The 13135-nt window shown below is 38.4% G+C and overlaps 2 protein-coding genes across 4 annotated transcripts in view; one reads left to right on the forward strand and one right to left on the reverse strand.

The window, feature by feature from the left end:
• Itga4 (integrin subunit alpha 4) overlaps positions 1-6079 on the forward strand; it is a 72860-nt gene extending 66781 nt beyond the window's left edge. The window contains exons 26-29 of the mRNA XM_076928952.1: positions 1537-1635; positions 2031-2150; positions 2680-2814; positions 2900-6079. Coding sequence (XP_076785067.1) covers positions 1537-1635; positions 2031-2150; positions 2680-2775 — 315 coding nt within the window. The 3' untranslated portion in view covers positions 2776-2814; positions 2900-6079. The remainder of the gene's footprint in view (positions 1-1536; positions 1636-2030; positions 2151-2679; positions 2815-2899) is intronic.
• Positions 4859-13135, reverse strand: part of Cerkl (CERK like autophagy regulator) — a 93613-nt gene continuing 85336 nt past the window's right edge. For 2 of the 3 annotated variants that reach the window (XM_034496596.2, XM_034496595.2), the window contains 3 exons: positions 11420-11516; positions 6219-6397; positions 4859-5284 (listed from right to left, as the gene is read on the reverse strand). In XM_034496596.2, coding sequence (XP_034352487.1) covers positions 5203-5284; positions 6219-6397; positions 11420-11516 — 358 coding nt within the window. In that variant the 3' untranslated portion in view covers positions 4859-5202. Of the gene's footprint in view, positions 5285-6218; positions 6398-11067; positions 11387-11419; positions 11517-13135 lie in introns of those variants that run through there. The other variant, XM_076928953.1, reaches the window with a different exon arrangement.

Raw genomic sequence — 13135 nt, forward strand, 5'->3', positions numbered from 1 at the left:
AAAAAAGCCTCCAAAAATCCTATAACAAAAATACATTTTTAAAAACAACAAACTTTAAAACTTCAAATCAAAAAGTATTTTGGATTTTTTTTTCCTCTAAAGAGCATGTTTTACAAAGAGCTCTCAGATGACAGGAGAAAACTTAAAACACTGGTTCAGTTTTCCCATCTGGCCAGTATGGATAATGTCAGTGACCAGTGTAGATAAGGCCAGTCAATGGAGTTACAGACTGAGGTGAAGTTTGTTCACATGTTTTAGTTGTCCCTTACCCGTATTAGCCATAAGAAATGGAGCTATTACATGTTCAGCAGCATTTTTTTTAATTACCACACAGTGGTCAAGGGAATATTCGTCAGACAGCAGAGAGAGAGAGAGAGAGAGAGAGAGAGAGAGAGAGAGAGAGAGAGATCCATTCATCTTAGCTTCTGATATGCTTAAAGTCCTGAGACCAGCACAGAGCCATTCAGTTGTGATATCTGCCTCTCATATGCCTCAAGTTTCTCAACAGAGGCCTTACTGATACAGTGAACAGAAAATCCTTTCTGTCAGACAGTCATGCACACTGCAGGGCATTTAGGAGTGCCCTACACACCAAGCAATTCCTGCCACTGTTTACATTCCTACAGGCAAAAATGTCCCTAGACACTACATACTGTCCCCGGAGGATAAGTCCTCCTGTTGAAAGAATGCTGTAGGCCTAGGTGAAGTTTAAAATTTCTAGCTCTAAAAACAACCTTTACCCAGTAGACTTCAGCATTTGATGGACAATAGATCTCCTTAAGAATCTGTAGACAAGGACCAAGACGTAGCCCAATTAGGATAATGCTTGCCTAACATGCACAAAGCCCTGGGCTCAATGTTCAGCACTGAGCACTGGCATGAGCTAGGTATATAGTGCTGTACACCTGTAATTCAAGCAGTAAGATTAGAAAATCAAGATCACTCTCAACTAACATGGCCAGCCTAGACTCCATGTGATTTGTTTTGAAATAAAGAAAAAATGGAAGAGATAAAAAAAAATAAAAGAAAGAGAAAAGAAAGGAAGGAAGGAAGGAAGGAAGGGAGGGAGGAAGGAAGGAAGGAAGGAAGGAAGGAAGGAAGGAAGGAAGGAAGGAAAAGAAGAAAGGGAGGAAGGAAGAAAGGGGAGAGAGAAAAAGAGAGAAAAAGAAAGAAAGAAAGAAAGAAAGAAGCATTAGCAAAATTGCTCAATGGTTAAAACACTTCCCTCAAGCATGATGACCAGGAGCACAGTGGTAGGAAAACCACCTCTAATAAGTCCTTATCTACCTCCACATGTACATAAAAGTGAATAATAGTACTATGTATTTTTAAAATTATATGTAAGTACTATGTTCTTATCCACCTCCTATAAATGGACTCCCCATGAAATAGAGGATCATGCCTTTGAGTTCAAAGGAAGCCATTATAATTTCAGTAAGCTACAGAAATCCTAGATAGCAAAGGTGGCATTCCTATGGACATGTCTTCATGCAATGAACTATAAATGAAACTGTTGATGATTTCTTTTCAAAACAGGATGAAACCTCATCACTCAAGTTTGAAATAAAAGCAACAGCTTTTCCAGAGCCACACCCAAAGGTTATTGAACTAAATAAGGATGAGAACATTGCCCATGTAAGATCCGCTCTCTTGGGTGCTATGTGAAGTCCGTATGGGAATTAGTTCCAGAGTGTTTATAAGTGGTTCCTTTTGTGGATCTGGGTCAGGAGTCAGCATGTCACCAGGACATAGAGGACTTTTAACTCTTTACCCAAAGGTAGCATTTTCCACACCTGATGGGCAGTATACAGAGAGCTCTCTGAAGATGTGATTTGATACCTGTGAGAATGGGGTGGATGGGAAGAGCTGTAGACTATTCCACTCATCGTTTCTGCTAAACAGTGGCCAGGGTTTGGTAGGTCTGAGATTAGAGCAGGGCAAGGTGGACAGTTCAGATCTCTGTGGAGGCCAGGGAGGGAAACTTCAGCAGTGCGATCTCTGAGTGTGTGTTTCCGTTACTTAATCTGCAGGTTTTCTTGGAAGGGCTCCATCATCAAAGACCCAAACGGCATTTCACCATCATGATTATTACCATGAGCTTGCTGCTTGGACTTATTGTACTTTTATTAATTTCATGTGTTATGTGGAAGGTAATCCTTCAATAATTATTAATTTCATGTGTTATGTAGACAGTGTGTGTTTAATAGTTACCAATAGTACACTACTCAAAATGCCTTTGTTGTTTCAAAGCCAATTATTTCAATATTTGCTGCTCCCTTTTTATTGCTATCTCAATGTTTAATGCTTATCACATATTTATTCTAACTTCACTACAAGAGTCTGTTTGGAAAAATGCAGATATGTCAAATGTCAATGTGTGTGGATATATATATGTGTGTGTGTGTATCTATATCTATATCTATATCTATATCTATATCTATATCTATATCTATATCTATATCTATATCTATATCTATATCTATATCTATATCTATATATATCAATCACAGAGAAGTCCTCTGTTGTTAGCTGCATGGTCCATGCTGACTATCACTGTTTACTACTGTTTTCAGAGCTAGGGAAACCTGGGCCAAGTTAAAAGTATTGTAGACCGATTAGATATTTGATGTGACTATTACGCATTCAGAACTACACACTTGTCATCTAATCTGTTTTCAGGCTGGATTCTTTAAAAGACAGTACAAATCTATCCTACAAGAAGAAAACAGGAGAGACAGCTGGAGTTATGTCAACAGCAAAAGCAATGATGACTGAAGACCTCTAAATTGAGAACATTGAAGAGAAAAGACTCAGGTTAGGAAAAAAATCCTTTTCATAAGATCCGTGATAATTTCTCTTTTTCCATGTGCTTATGGTTTTGTGACATACTCTGTCTTAGCACAGGGAAAAATCTTCAAGAAAGAAGCTACACAAAGGTGGCTTGTCAGCAGTCAGTGGATAAGTAGAGCAAAACACTAAAGCTCTGGACATACCCGAGAGATGAACTGCTGAAGACAAAGAGACAGTAACTCCAGATTTAGCTGGACCGACTTGAATAATCTTTCAGTGACATATTACTGACTAGGTGGGCTCACCTCAGTGAAACGGGTGCCATGGTATGGAAACTTATTGGCTTCAAATACTTTTTATTTATCTTCAAACTATGATGATGATCTTTGAAGCCACTGAGACTCTTTCAAATAGCTGTCCCAAGATTGTCTAAATGGATAAATCGTTTTAAAGCAGAGGACATGAAGACTGCCGTTGGTGGCATGGCATCACCGGGCTCTGTCCCTACCGCCCCTTTACTCTGCAGATAGGAATTGTAAAATCCTGAAGAACAAAACCCATTTGCAGCAAGATGGCTTCTGGAGAAATGGTCAGCTGTGAACTCTTCTGTGTATGTACATATACTTTTTTAAAGGATAAAAATCTCAATCTACTTCTTGACTCTATCAAGAATACCCAGAAATACATTGAGATGTATTACTTTTATTTTTTTGCAGTCCAGCTGTTATCCACCTCCTGGTTCGCCCTCCCACAGTCCCTCATCCCATTCCTCCTCCCCTGTCTTCAAGAGGATCCCCCTTCCCCCACCAGTCCTCCCCACTCCTTGGGGCCTCAGACCAGGCAGTCCTCTGACATATATGTGACAGGGGCATAGAACCAGCTAAGTGTATGCTTCCTGGTTGATGGCTCAGTGTCGGAGAGATTGATTTTTCAAATTCTCATTTGTAATACCAATTAGGAATTTTATCCTCATAGCAGATTACAAATATTGCACCTTAGCTGATACACATGATAACATGAACTGTATCTCACTGGTGATTGAAAATTTTGCAAAGAGAGATTTGAGAGCCAATATTTCATGAAACGTCCACTGATTCAAATTAAGCAAACATGAGTATCTGCTAGGATATTGTTGTTTTGGGGGTCTGGTTAAATATATATAAACCAGGACTCTAAAAAACACACACACATCTGTTACAGAAATAAACAATATCATACTTGGAACTACAAATCACTGATCAAGTTTGTATGCAATGACACCAAAATTTCCATGAGATAAAGCATGCTTGATGTTGTTGCACAAGATTCTGTTTTAAAATGAAAGAGCTCCTACCTGTGTTTCACATAATTTGTCTTTAATTATAACCATTTTTGTAGTATTTATTTCATATATGTAGTTTGATAAATGTAAGTTTTCATCTGAATCTGTTATGTGTAGATAAGCTATGGCCAGATTTTGAACATGTGCTGGATAAAAGAGGCAGCCTTCACTGTCATGAAGAAAGATCGCTTTACAGAAAGTGTTTGCTGCCAGCTGGCCCTTCCTCAGATTTCCTGGTTTGTGAGGGTGGCCTGTTCACAAGTCTGTGGCTGGAGAACAGGGGTTTGCTGAGGCTGGCAAGGGAGGATTTGAGTGCTGAAACTTGAGCACAGAGCCTCAGATCTGGGTGTGCAGAAAACATATTAGTTAAATGTTTATATTTTTTAAGGAATACTTTTTTGTGTAAAAGGTATATGTTTATGGGTTTTTCATAAAAATTCAAGTAGTTATTTCATGAGGATGCCAAAGTTAATAAATGAGAAATCGATATCATTTTAGACCTACCATTTCAAGGGATGGTCTCTGAGGAAATTTAAATGTGGATCATTACACTGAAAACGGGCTCCTGCCTTTCAGGTACAAAAGAACACAGCTACCTCCTGGGCCACATTTGCCCAGTTAGAAAGATATATTTTTATGTATATTTGTAAATAGAACTTAAAGGTTTACCTATATAATAAGCTTTAAAAATCTAGTTATTTCAAAAGATGCTGTTATTGGGTGGGGTACTAGAATAATAGCGTAAGAGAAAAGAAATTTTTTTTTATTAAGTGAGTGTTCATGGTTATATTACTAGCTCACTGTGAAGTCTAAAATTTACAGAAGTTTTGTTTTATCATGCTACAGGTAATTAGATCTAACAAACACCTTCCAAAAAATCAGAATTTTGATTTTTTTTCATTAATTTCATATTTTTATTTTGATTTTCAAATACCTAGTTACTATTTTAATTATATTAAAATATTTTAATTGCATTAAAATAGATACTTTAATGATATTAAATAGATATCTTCATTAAAATGCATTTTCTATTTGTATATATGTTACATGCCAGATTTCTTCATGATAAATTTCTACTTTGCACACTTCTTTTATATGCAATTACATGCTACTTTGGAATCATTCATTTCTTCCAGGCTTCCTCCATAGAGTTTTATCAGTCTTGGGTGCAGCCTATAAGGAATAACATAGGCTTGATTATTTCATTTCTCTGCTACTGTTCTATTTCACATACCTCACAAGCGTGCTACATAAATCACACATACATATTAGCATACACTCCTAGTAGAGCCACAAGTCAGCAAGCTGAAGGACCTAAAATACTAACATCTGTGACCATTCCAGAACATTTTAAACCACCTTTCCTGCCTGGTTAATATCTTCTAGAGCCTCTGTGAAGAGACAGTCATTTAAGAACACCCCACCTAGCATAGGCCCCTGCCCCTCCCCCTGCACGCTTCAGCCTGCTGAAGATATTAAGCTTGCTAAGATTGAGTATGTAAGTTTCTACAATTTTATACCCATTGTTCACTCTTGTTAACATATATGTATGTTGTGTGAGTGTTTTGTAAAGATTTGACAGGTGACCCCATTATTTTATATGCTGGCTTGCCTAAAAATAGAACTTGAATAAAAATAAGACTTAATAAAAACAAACTTCCACAGAGTATTACATGACATTAGAGCCCAGTTTGGCAGTGGTTGTAGGATGGGAGGAGGGCCAGAGTGTGGCACTACCTTAATCCTAAAAGACTTAAGAATATCCTCAAAGACAAACAATGTAAATTGTAAACACTTCTGTATAGCTTATAAAAAAATAATGATTTGCAATCATTTGTGTCCCTTTGTTTGTTAAAATGCCAGGTAAACATGTGGGGAAACCATGTTTGATTGCCTCTTTCCTTTCTCTTATGTACTTTGTATTTATACAATGCTCATATTTGTATTTATTAAAAAATGAAAAGTGTACATATGTCTTTTTACAATTTGCTAACGTTCTGGTTTTTAATCTTCTGCTTGGGCTTAAGAGGCAGAATTTCCATATTATATTATTAGTGTTACATCTGGTATTCTACACAGAGAGTCGTCATAAATTAGTTGGGCTTACCTAATGTGAACCTCTGATGCAGCTTCCATTAAGTCACCATCTACATTCCAAGGAAACCCATTTTCTGAAACAGTTGCATGGTTTCCATCCTCCTCCTGTGGACTGATTCCATTGCTATTACTCATTGGATGAATTTTTACTTCTTCAATGGTATAAGTCTCCACAAAGGGAAAATTGAACTAAATACAACAAATGCAAAAAATCATGATGCTTCATGGTGGCCCCTATTATAATTAAATTTCATCATCATACTGACATTTTTATAACTTTGAAACTCTATCTAGATAGCGCCAGGTTTTCTGAAAAAAAAGGGGGGGGAGAGGACCTCTTTCCATGCCCATTCATCTCTACTGTATGACAGTCTTTACCTGTGAAGGATTTCCAACAACAATGATGTCATAATTTCTAGTTAAAGAGAGACTCTGCAGTTGTTCCTGCGGACTTCATTAGAACCTTAGTTAGTTGGTATGAAACAAACTCTAGCACAAGTTTTACAATTGGAATTCAATACAGAACTTAAATCTAAATTTATAGAAATGAGATGGAAAGTATATAAGAGAAAGGAAAGAGGCAATCAAACATGGTTTACCTCCCATTTTAACAAACAAATGGACAGAAGGTACAGGTTAGTTATTAGCCATTCTAGAATGCCACCAGGTAATGTCCAAGTTTTTCTTTTTCTTTTTTTGCCAAAGGAAATTACCCAGGTGGAGGAATGGCAACACATCCTTAATTATATCTATAAAGACCTATCTTCCAAATAAGGGCAAAAATAACAAGGTTTAGGACTGAATATCTGGGGTGAAGAACAGATGTAATTTAGCCTGTATCAGCCAGCTCTTGGAAACTCATGGAAAAACATAACCTATAAAAAGAGGAATTGTGTGTCAACTGCCCTTAAGTATGAGGCAGATACTGAAAAATTTGCACCCAATGTGGGATCTCTAACACAGTCACAACATGCAAATAGTTTCATGGAGAGCCGGGCTGATAAGAGTTGCTCCAAGCTGAGGCGAGCATGTAATCTACATTGTAACTAAGTTTATTAAATAGTTTAAGCGGTAGTGTCTCCTGGACCTTTGTTCTATGTGTATAAAATAAGGGTCTGGGGGAAAATATTGACCTTTAATTTGCCTTAAACAACTTTTTAAATTTTGTGCTTTGTGGAGGTTTATATTCAGAAGGGGGAGTGGAGACTATGTTTACTAAAGGATAAATCTAAAGCCATTATTTTAAAGTATGAAATGATCAATGATTAGTAACTGTATTTACAATAAAATTATTTGGCTATCTTAATTACTTTGAAGAATCCAATTACAAAAGTTTCAACATACATTGTTTGTCCTGCCCATGAATTCCCATGTTGAAGTCCTAATCCTGAGTGCCTGAGAACTGCCTTTGAAGACAATGCTTCTGAAAATGCAGTTACATTAAACACATCTCTGTGTGCCAGAACCTAATTCAACACCAGCCAGTTCTTGGAAACTTGTGGAAAAACATAGACTATAAAATAAAGAATTGTGCAGCAACTTCCTTTAAGTATGAGGCAGATACTGAAAGATTTGCACCCAATGTGGGAGACAATTGTTTCCTTGGGGGTGGTAGAAGTTTGAAAGAATTGAAAAATACCAGGGATTCACATGTCCCAAGGGACAGCCACATGAAAATACACTTAGAGGGCAACTATGTTCCAAAGGGACAATGACCTCATGAGATAGTGAAAGGGCTGACACCTTCCTCAAGTTGTAGCTTGAACTTGAAGTGAGAAAACGTTTGCCCAAGGACCATGGAGTTCATGTTGAGGAAATGGAAAGTGGCCGTTGGTAAAGAGGAGAAATCAGCTATTTTAGGAAAATTCTTCCAGGAGGACCTACGAAGACAAGATAAACTGAAAATACATGACAAGCCATCATAATGACTAAGGTTTGAATTAAGAAGGAGGGGATATAAAAATGAGAACTAACAGGAGCAGTTGGTGTAGTGTTGAGAGGAAATGAAGAGAGGAGTTTCAGAAAAACTGCTGTATGAGGGGAGATGCTGTTACCTGAAGAAAGAGGAAAAGTCATGGTCAGCCATGGACCCATTGGACTGGGAGACCTGGGTGGCTTACAAACTTTACAGCGTAAGGGAAGGACGGTGGTCCTGCAGATCTGAAGACCTAATCAGACCCTTGCACCGGTGTGTGCTTAGAAGGCAAGCGTTTGAAATAATGGGAACAAAGGGACCATGCAGAAGAGAGGATCCTCAGAAGATGGGAGAGTGCATTAAAGTTTTAAAACCACTTGCCAAAGGTGGCCACGGAGAACAAGACATGTGGGGAGAGAGAAGAGCTAGCAAAAGGGGTGCAGTTAAAAGGGCCCAAAGCATAGTTTTATCCTCCATTTTACTGAGTTAGGAGTCACTGTAAAAACAGCGAGGTTATCTTCAATCTGCTCTACAGCTGTTCACAAACATTCACATTCCAGCAATAAAAACACGGCTCAGAGTATGAAACACTAAAACAATTTATAATTTCTTTCCTTCCCACGTACCAGGACGGCTGCGGATTCACTGCACCGTGGAGAATGCTACCGTAACTAAGATATATGTACACTTTCTTATATGACAAAGTGTTTGTTTTTAAATGGATTACATATAATTCATATTCCCACATTGTTTACTATTTATAGAAATTATTATATGAATTATATATGGTTATAAATACCAGATTATTGTAGTTCTTCATTGTAGTGTGAAATCATAAGACAAACATGGGGGACCTGGGGACTGGAGAGATGACTCAGCTCTTAAGAGTTCCTACTGCCCTTCCAGAGGACCCGATTCACTCCCAGTACAAATATGAAGGCAGCTCACAACCACCTGTGATTCTAGCTCAAAAAATATCCAATTCCCTCTTGTGGCTCCCACAGGCACACAAGAACACACAAAGAGACTTGTCTGTCATTTTGTCTTCTCTCTATCTCTCTCTGTCTCTCTTTCTCTCCCTTCCTCCCTTCCTCTCTCCCTCTCTTCTCTCTGTCCCCCTACCCCTTTACAAGTGGCTATTGTGTATGATCAACAATCGGTCTATGATGGTTACCTGGATTTACTTCCCTCCTTCCATTTTCCTCCCCTAAATACATCTAAGCACCATTCATGTCCCTCAATGGGAGAACAGACACAGAAAATGTGGTATATTTACACAATGGAATACTACTCAGCTATTAAAAACGATGACTTCACAAACTTTGTAGGCAAATTGATGGACCTAGAAAACACTATCCTGAGTGATTTAACCCAGACCAAAAAGGTCATATATAATATGTACTCAGTGATAAGTGGATATTAGCCCCAAAGCTCAGAATACCCATGATGCAACTCAAAAACCATATGAAGCCTAATAAGAAGGAAGACTAAACTGTGGATGCTTCAAACCCACTTAGAAGGGTGAACAAAATAATCACAAGAGGCAGAGGAAGGGAGGGATCTGGGTGTGAGAGGGGAGGGGGTGGGGAAAAAAGGCAAGGCTGGACCAGGTACAGAAGTCCATAGAGCCAGTAAGTAGAAATAAATGCCAGTAGAGGGTGGAGTACTTGGGGAACAACTAGAAAGTCCTAGATACCTGGGATTTCATAGGCTCACAGGACCCAATGGGGATGACATTAGCCTAAATGCCAATAGCAGGAAGATAGAACTTAAAGAGGTCACCTCCAGTAGATAAACTTGGTACCCAGTGGAGGGATGGGGCTACCTCATCTAAAAATTTTTAACTCACATTTGTCTCTGTATAAAGGATATGCAAGGACCAAAATGGAGCAGAGGTAAAAGAAAAGGACATTCAGAGACTGCCCCACCATGTGATCCAGCCCATCCCCAGACACCAAACCCCAAACCCCAACACTATTGCTGATGCCAAGATGTGCTTACAGACAGGAGCCTGGTATGGCTGTTCTCTGAGAGGTTCTGCCAGCACCTGACTAAGACAGATGCAAATACTCATACCCAACCATTGGACTGACGCCAGGAACCCCAATGGAAGAGTTACAGGAAGGAGCAGAAGGGGATTGCAACCCCATAGGGAGAACAACAGTATCAATTAACCATATCCCTCAGCGTTCCCAGGGACAAAAACACTAACCAAAGAGTATACATGGACTGGTCCATGGGTCCTTCTACATATGTAACAGAGGACTGCTATATCTAGCATCAATGGGAGGGGAGGCGTTTGGTCCTGTGGAGGCTTGATGCCCCAGTGAAGGGAAATGCTAGAGCGGTGAGGTGGCAGGGGGGGGGATGGTGGGGGAGAACCCTCTTAGAGGCAAGGGGGAGGGGCAAGGGTGGAGAGCTCATGGACCAGAGATGGGGAAGGGGCATAAAATTTGAAATGTAAATAAATAAAATGATTTTTTAAAAGATTGTGTCAAACTACAAGGTTTTACAGCCACATCTGTACTTTCACACTAACAGCTGGATCATAGTGTGACCAAGAGTACACCTCATCATATTTACTCTTTCTCTTCTGGTCTAACCACTTAAGTGGAAATATCTCTACATACATTTTGAATAACAATAACATCTATAAAATGGGTATTTTAAGCACATAGCTGCACATCTTTTGAAATCCATGAATATGAAGCAGGTTGTAAGCAAGGCCTCAAGCTCATAGAGATCTGCTTACGTCTGCCTTCTGAGTACTGGTATTGGAGGCATGCTCCACACCTGGCTATACTTTCTTAGGTTTCAAGTATCAATATAAATACATGAGTAAAACATAAGATTAAAAACGGAAAAATGTTTAAAATCTGCTGTTGTAAAACCAAGAAAGCTAAACTCTCAGATTTCACCACTTTCCATTCTAAAGAACAGTGTGTGTGTGTGTGTGTATGTGTCCTGTGTGTGAGTGTGTGTGTATGTCTTTCTGTGTGTAATTGTACCCTTAACTTCCTTCACTTTTCAATGTTATACTAGAATTTTGTTTTTTCTTTACACAGGGGAAAAATCATATAACCCATATGTCAGAAGAATCAAATGTAAGTTAATACTGGCAGGCTGGCACACACATTTCAAAATTTGAAATAAAGGCTGGGGGAGAAAAAATGATTAACACGGACAGAAGTAAATAAAGGTTTCTCACAAGACTAACCTTGATGTCAATCTCTGAGGCATCTTTATCTCCATGGTTAATAGCCCTGCAAAGAAGTAACAAAAAGAAATGTCCATACCTGATTCTTTACACTGGAGTATCTTTTCAGGTGCTTTACAAATTCGGGTCGAGTGGTGTTCCGTACAACTATAAGAGCCATGCTTCCATTATTTAATCTGAAATTAAATATTTGTATTGAACATCAAGGAGTTTAACAGGCTGCGTCAGAAACTACCCCATATCATTTTGTCTGACAAATATAGTGCTCCCTAGAGAAGATTGACCAATATCAAAAAATCACCATGTTGAATTGACCTAAAATTTTCAAATCACATTTTGCTGTACTCTAGTTGAAATGAAAAAGCTTTTCAAATTTGTTTTATTAATCCCTGAGGTTTCTTCTCAGCAAAACCTTACTTCAGGGCTCTTTAAAAAAAAAAAATCAATCCTTTATGCACCTTAACCACATCAAGGTAATATTAAATCTACCTTAATTATTTAATAATTCTAGGCATGAATCTATGTGTTTTACATTTTAAAAATGTATTGTGACACAGTGAACGTTTGCAAATGGTCTGAGCTAACCTGTGGCCAAATGTTCTTCTAAAATCCAAACTGTGGTAAAAGTGTTTATGGGCAGAAGGTCTGAGTGACACAGATGATGAAATTTATCAAACTGCGCTGGGTAGAGGGGACAGAGTGAACAATTGCTACCACATATGTTCAGCTGAAGAGCAGAGCACTTAAGTCTTACATAACACTTCCAGCCAGTAAGAGAGACTAGAAACCAAAAATGTGATCTGGTGCCAACACAGCAGCCACAAATGTATTAGCTTTAGAAGGCATTTTGCAGAAATACTTGCAAATAATTTCATGCTTGATTTCAGTGCAAACACAAAGATGTCCCAAGAATAACAATGACATTAAAAGGAGGCTTAGGCTGTAGCTGTGAGGAGCCTTAAATGGTTGCTCTCTGTCCAGTCATTCTATGTAAGGATGGACCACTGCCAGTGGACGGCATGCAATGGCAATGGGAAAAAATGCTAGTAGCAGAGCCCTTAACTGTTGCGTTAAGTGGAGTCCAATACTCCTCCTACCCACCATGCTGTCTCTTCCCTCTGAAAACAAACAGCACCTGAGTGTTCACGACACTGTCTTTACACATCGTTTTTCTTAGTTGCGTGATTTTATAAATATTATTCCTCCTCCTTTGTTCTACATGATCACATTTGGGAGAGAACTATTTTCTAGGTTAAAAATGAACATTTTCTTAACAGAATGTGCAGAATAAAGAGTACCTCTAATTCTGAGAAGACATAAAATGTCTAGCTTGTTATTTCATTGAAATGTAGCCAAGTGATTCCTAAGCACCATGGTTCACATCAAGCAAAACCAAAATGTCTCTCTAATTAAAAGCATTAACCCAACCCAGTCCCCTTGACAGAGAAGTGCATGCTTATACCTACTGAGCCAACTCTCCAGCCCTTATATTAATATGTTTGTATGAAAATTGGAGTGCAGAGACATTCACAAGACATATCAACATTTATTATAACATTCTCAACAAGTAGTGAATTGAAAGCAAAGAAATGGGGCACAACCCAAAGTTATGCCAGTGAGACCCAAGGAACACTTTAAACAGAGGATTAGTGAAATGCAAGTGATTAGAGGATAGTTTTTATCCAGTTCAACAGTTGTTTACAATCCATTGTGTGATCAAACCCTCAAGGAAGATTTAATATCATACAAAGAGAAACTGCTTCTTTAACCCACAATTCTTTTTCTTTCAAAAATA

The sequence above is a fragment of the Arvicanthis niloticus genome, chromosome 2 (assembly GCF_011762505.2).
Source record: "Arvicanthis niloticus isolate mArvNil1 chromosome 2, mArvNil1.pat.X, whole genome shotgun sequence".
Taxonomy (NCBI): Eukaryota; Metazoa; Chordata; class Mammalia; order Rodentia; family Muridae; genus Arvicanthis; species Arvicanthis niloticus.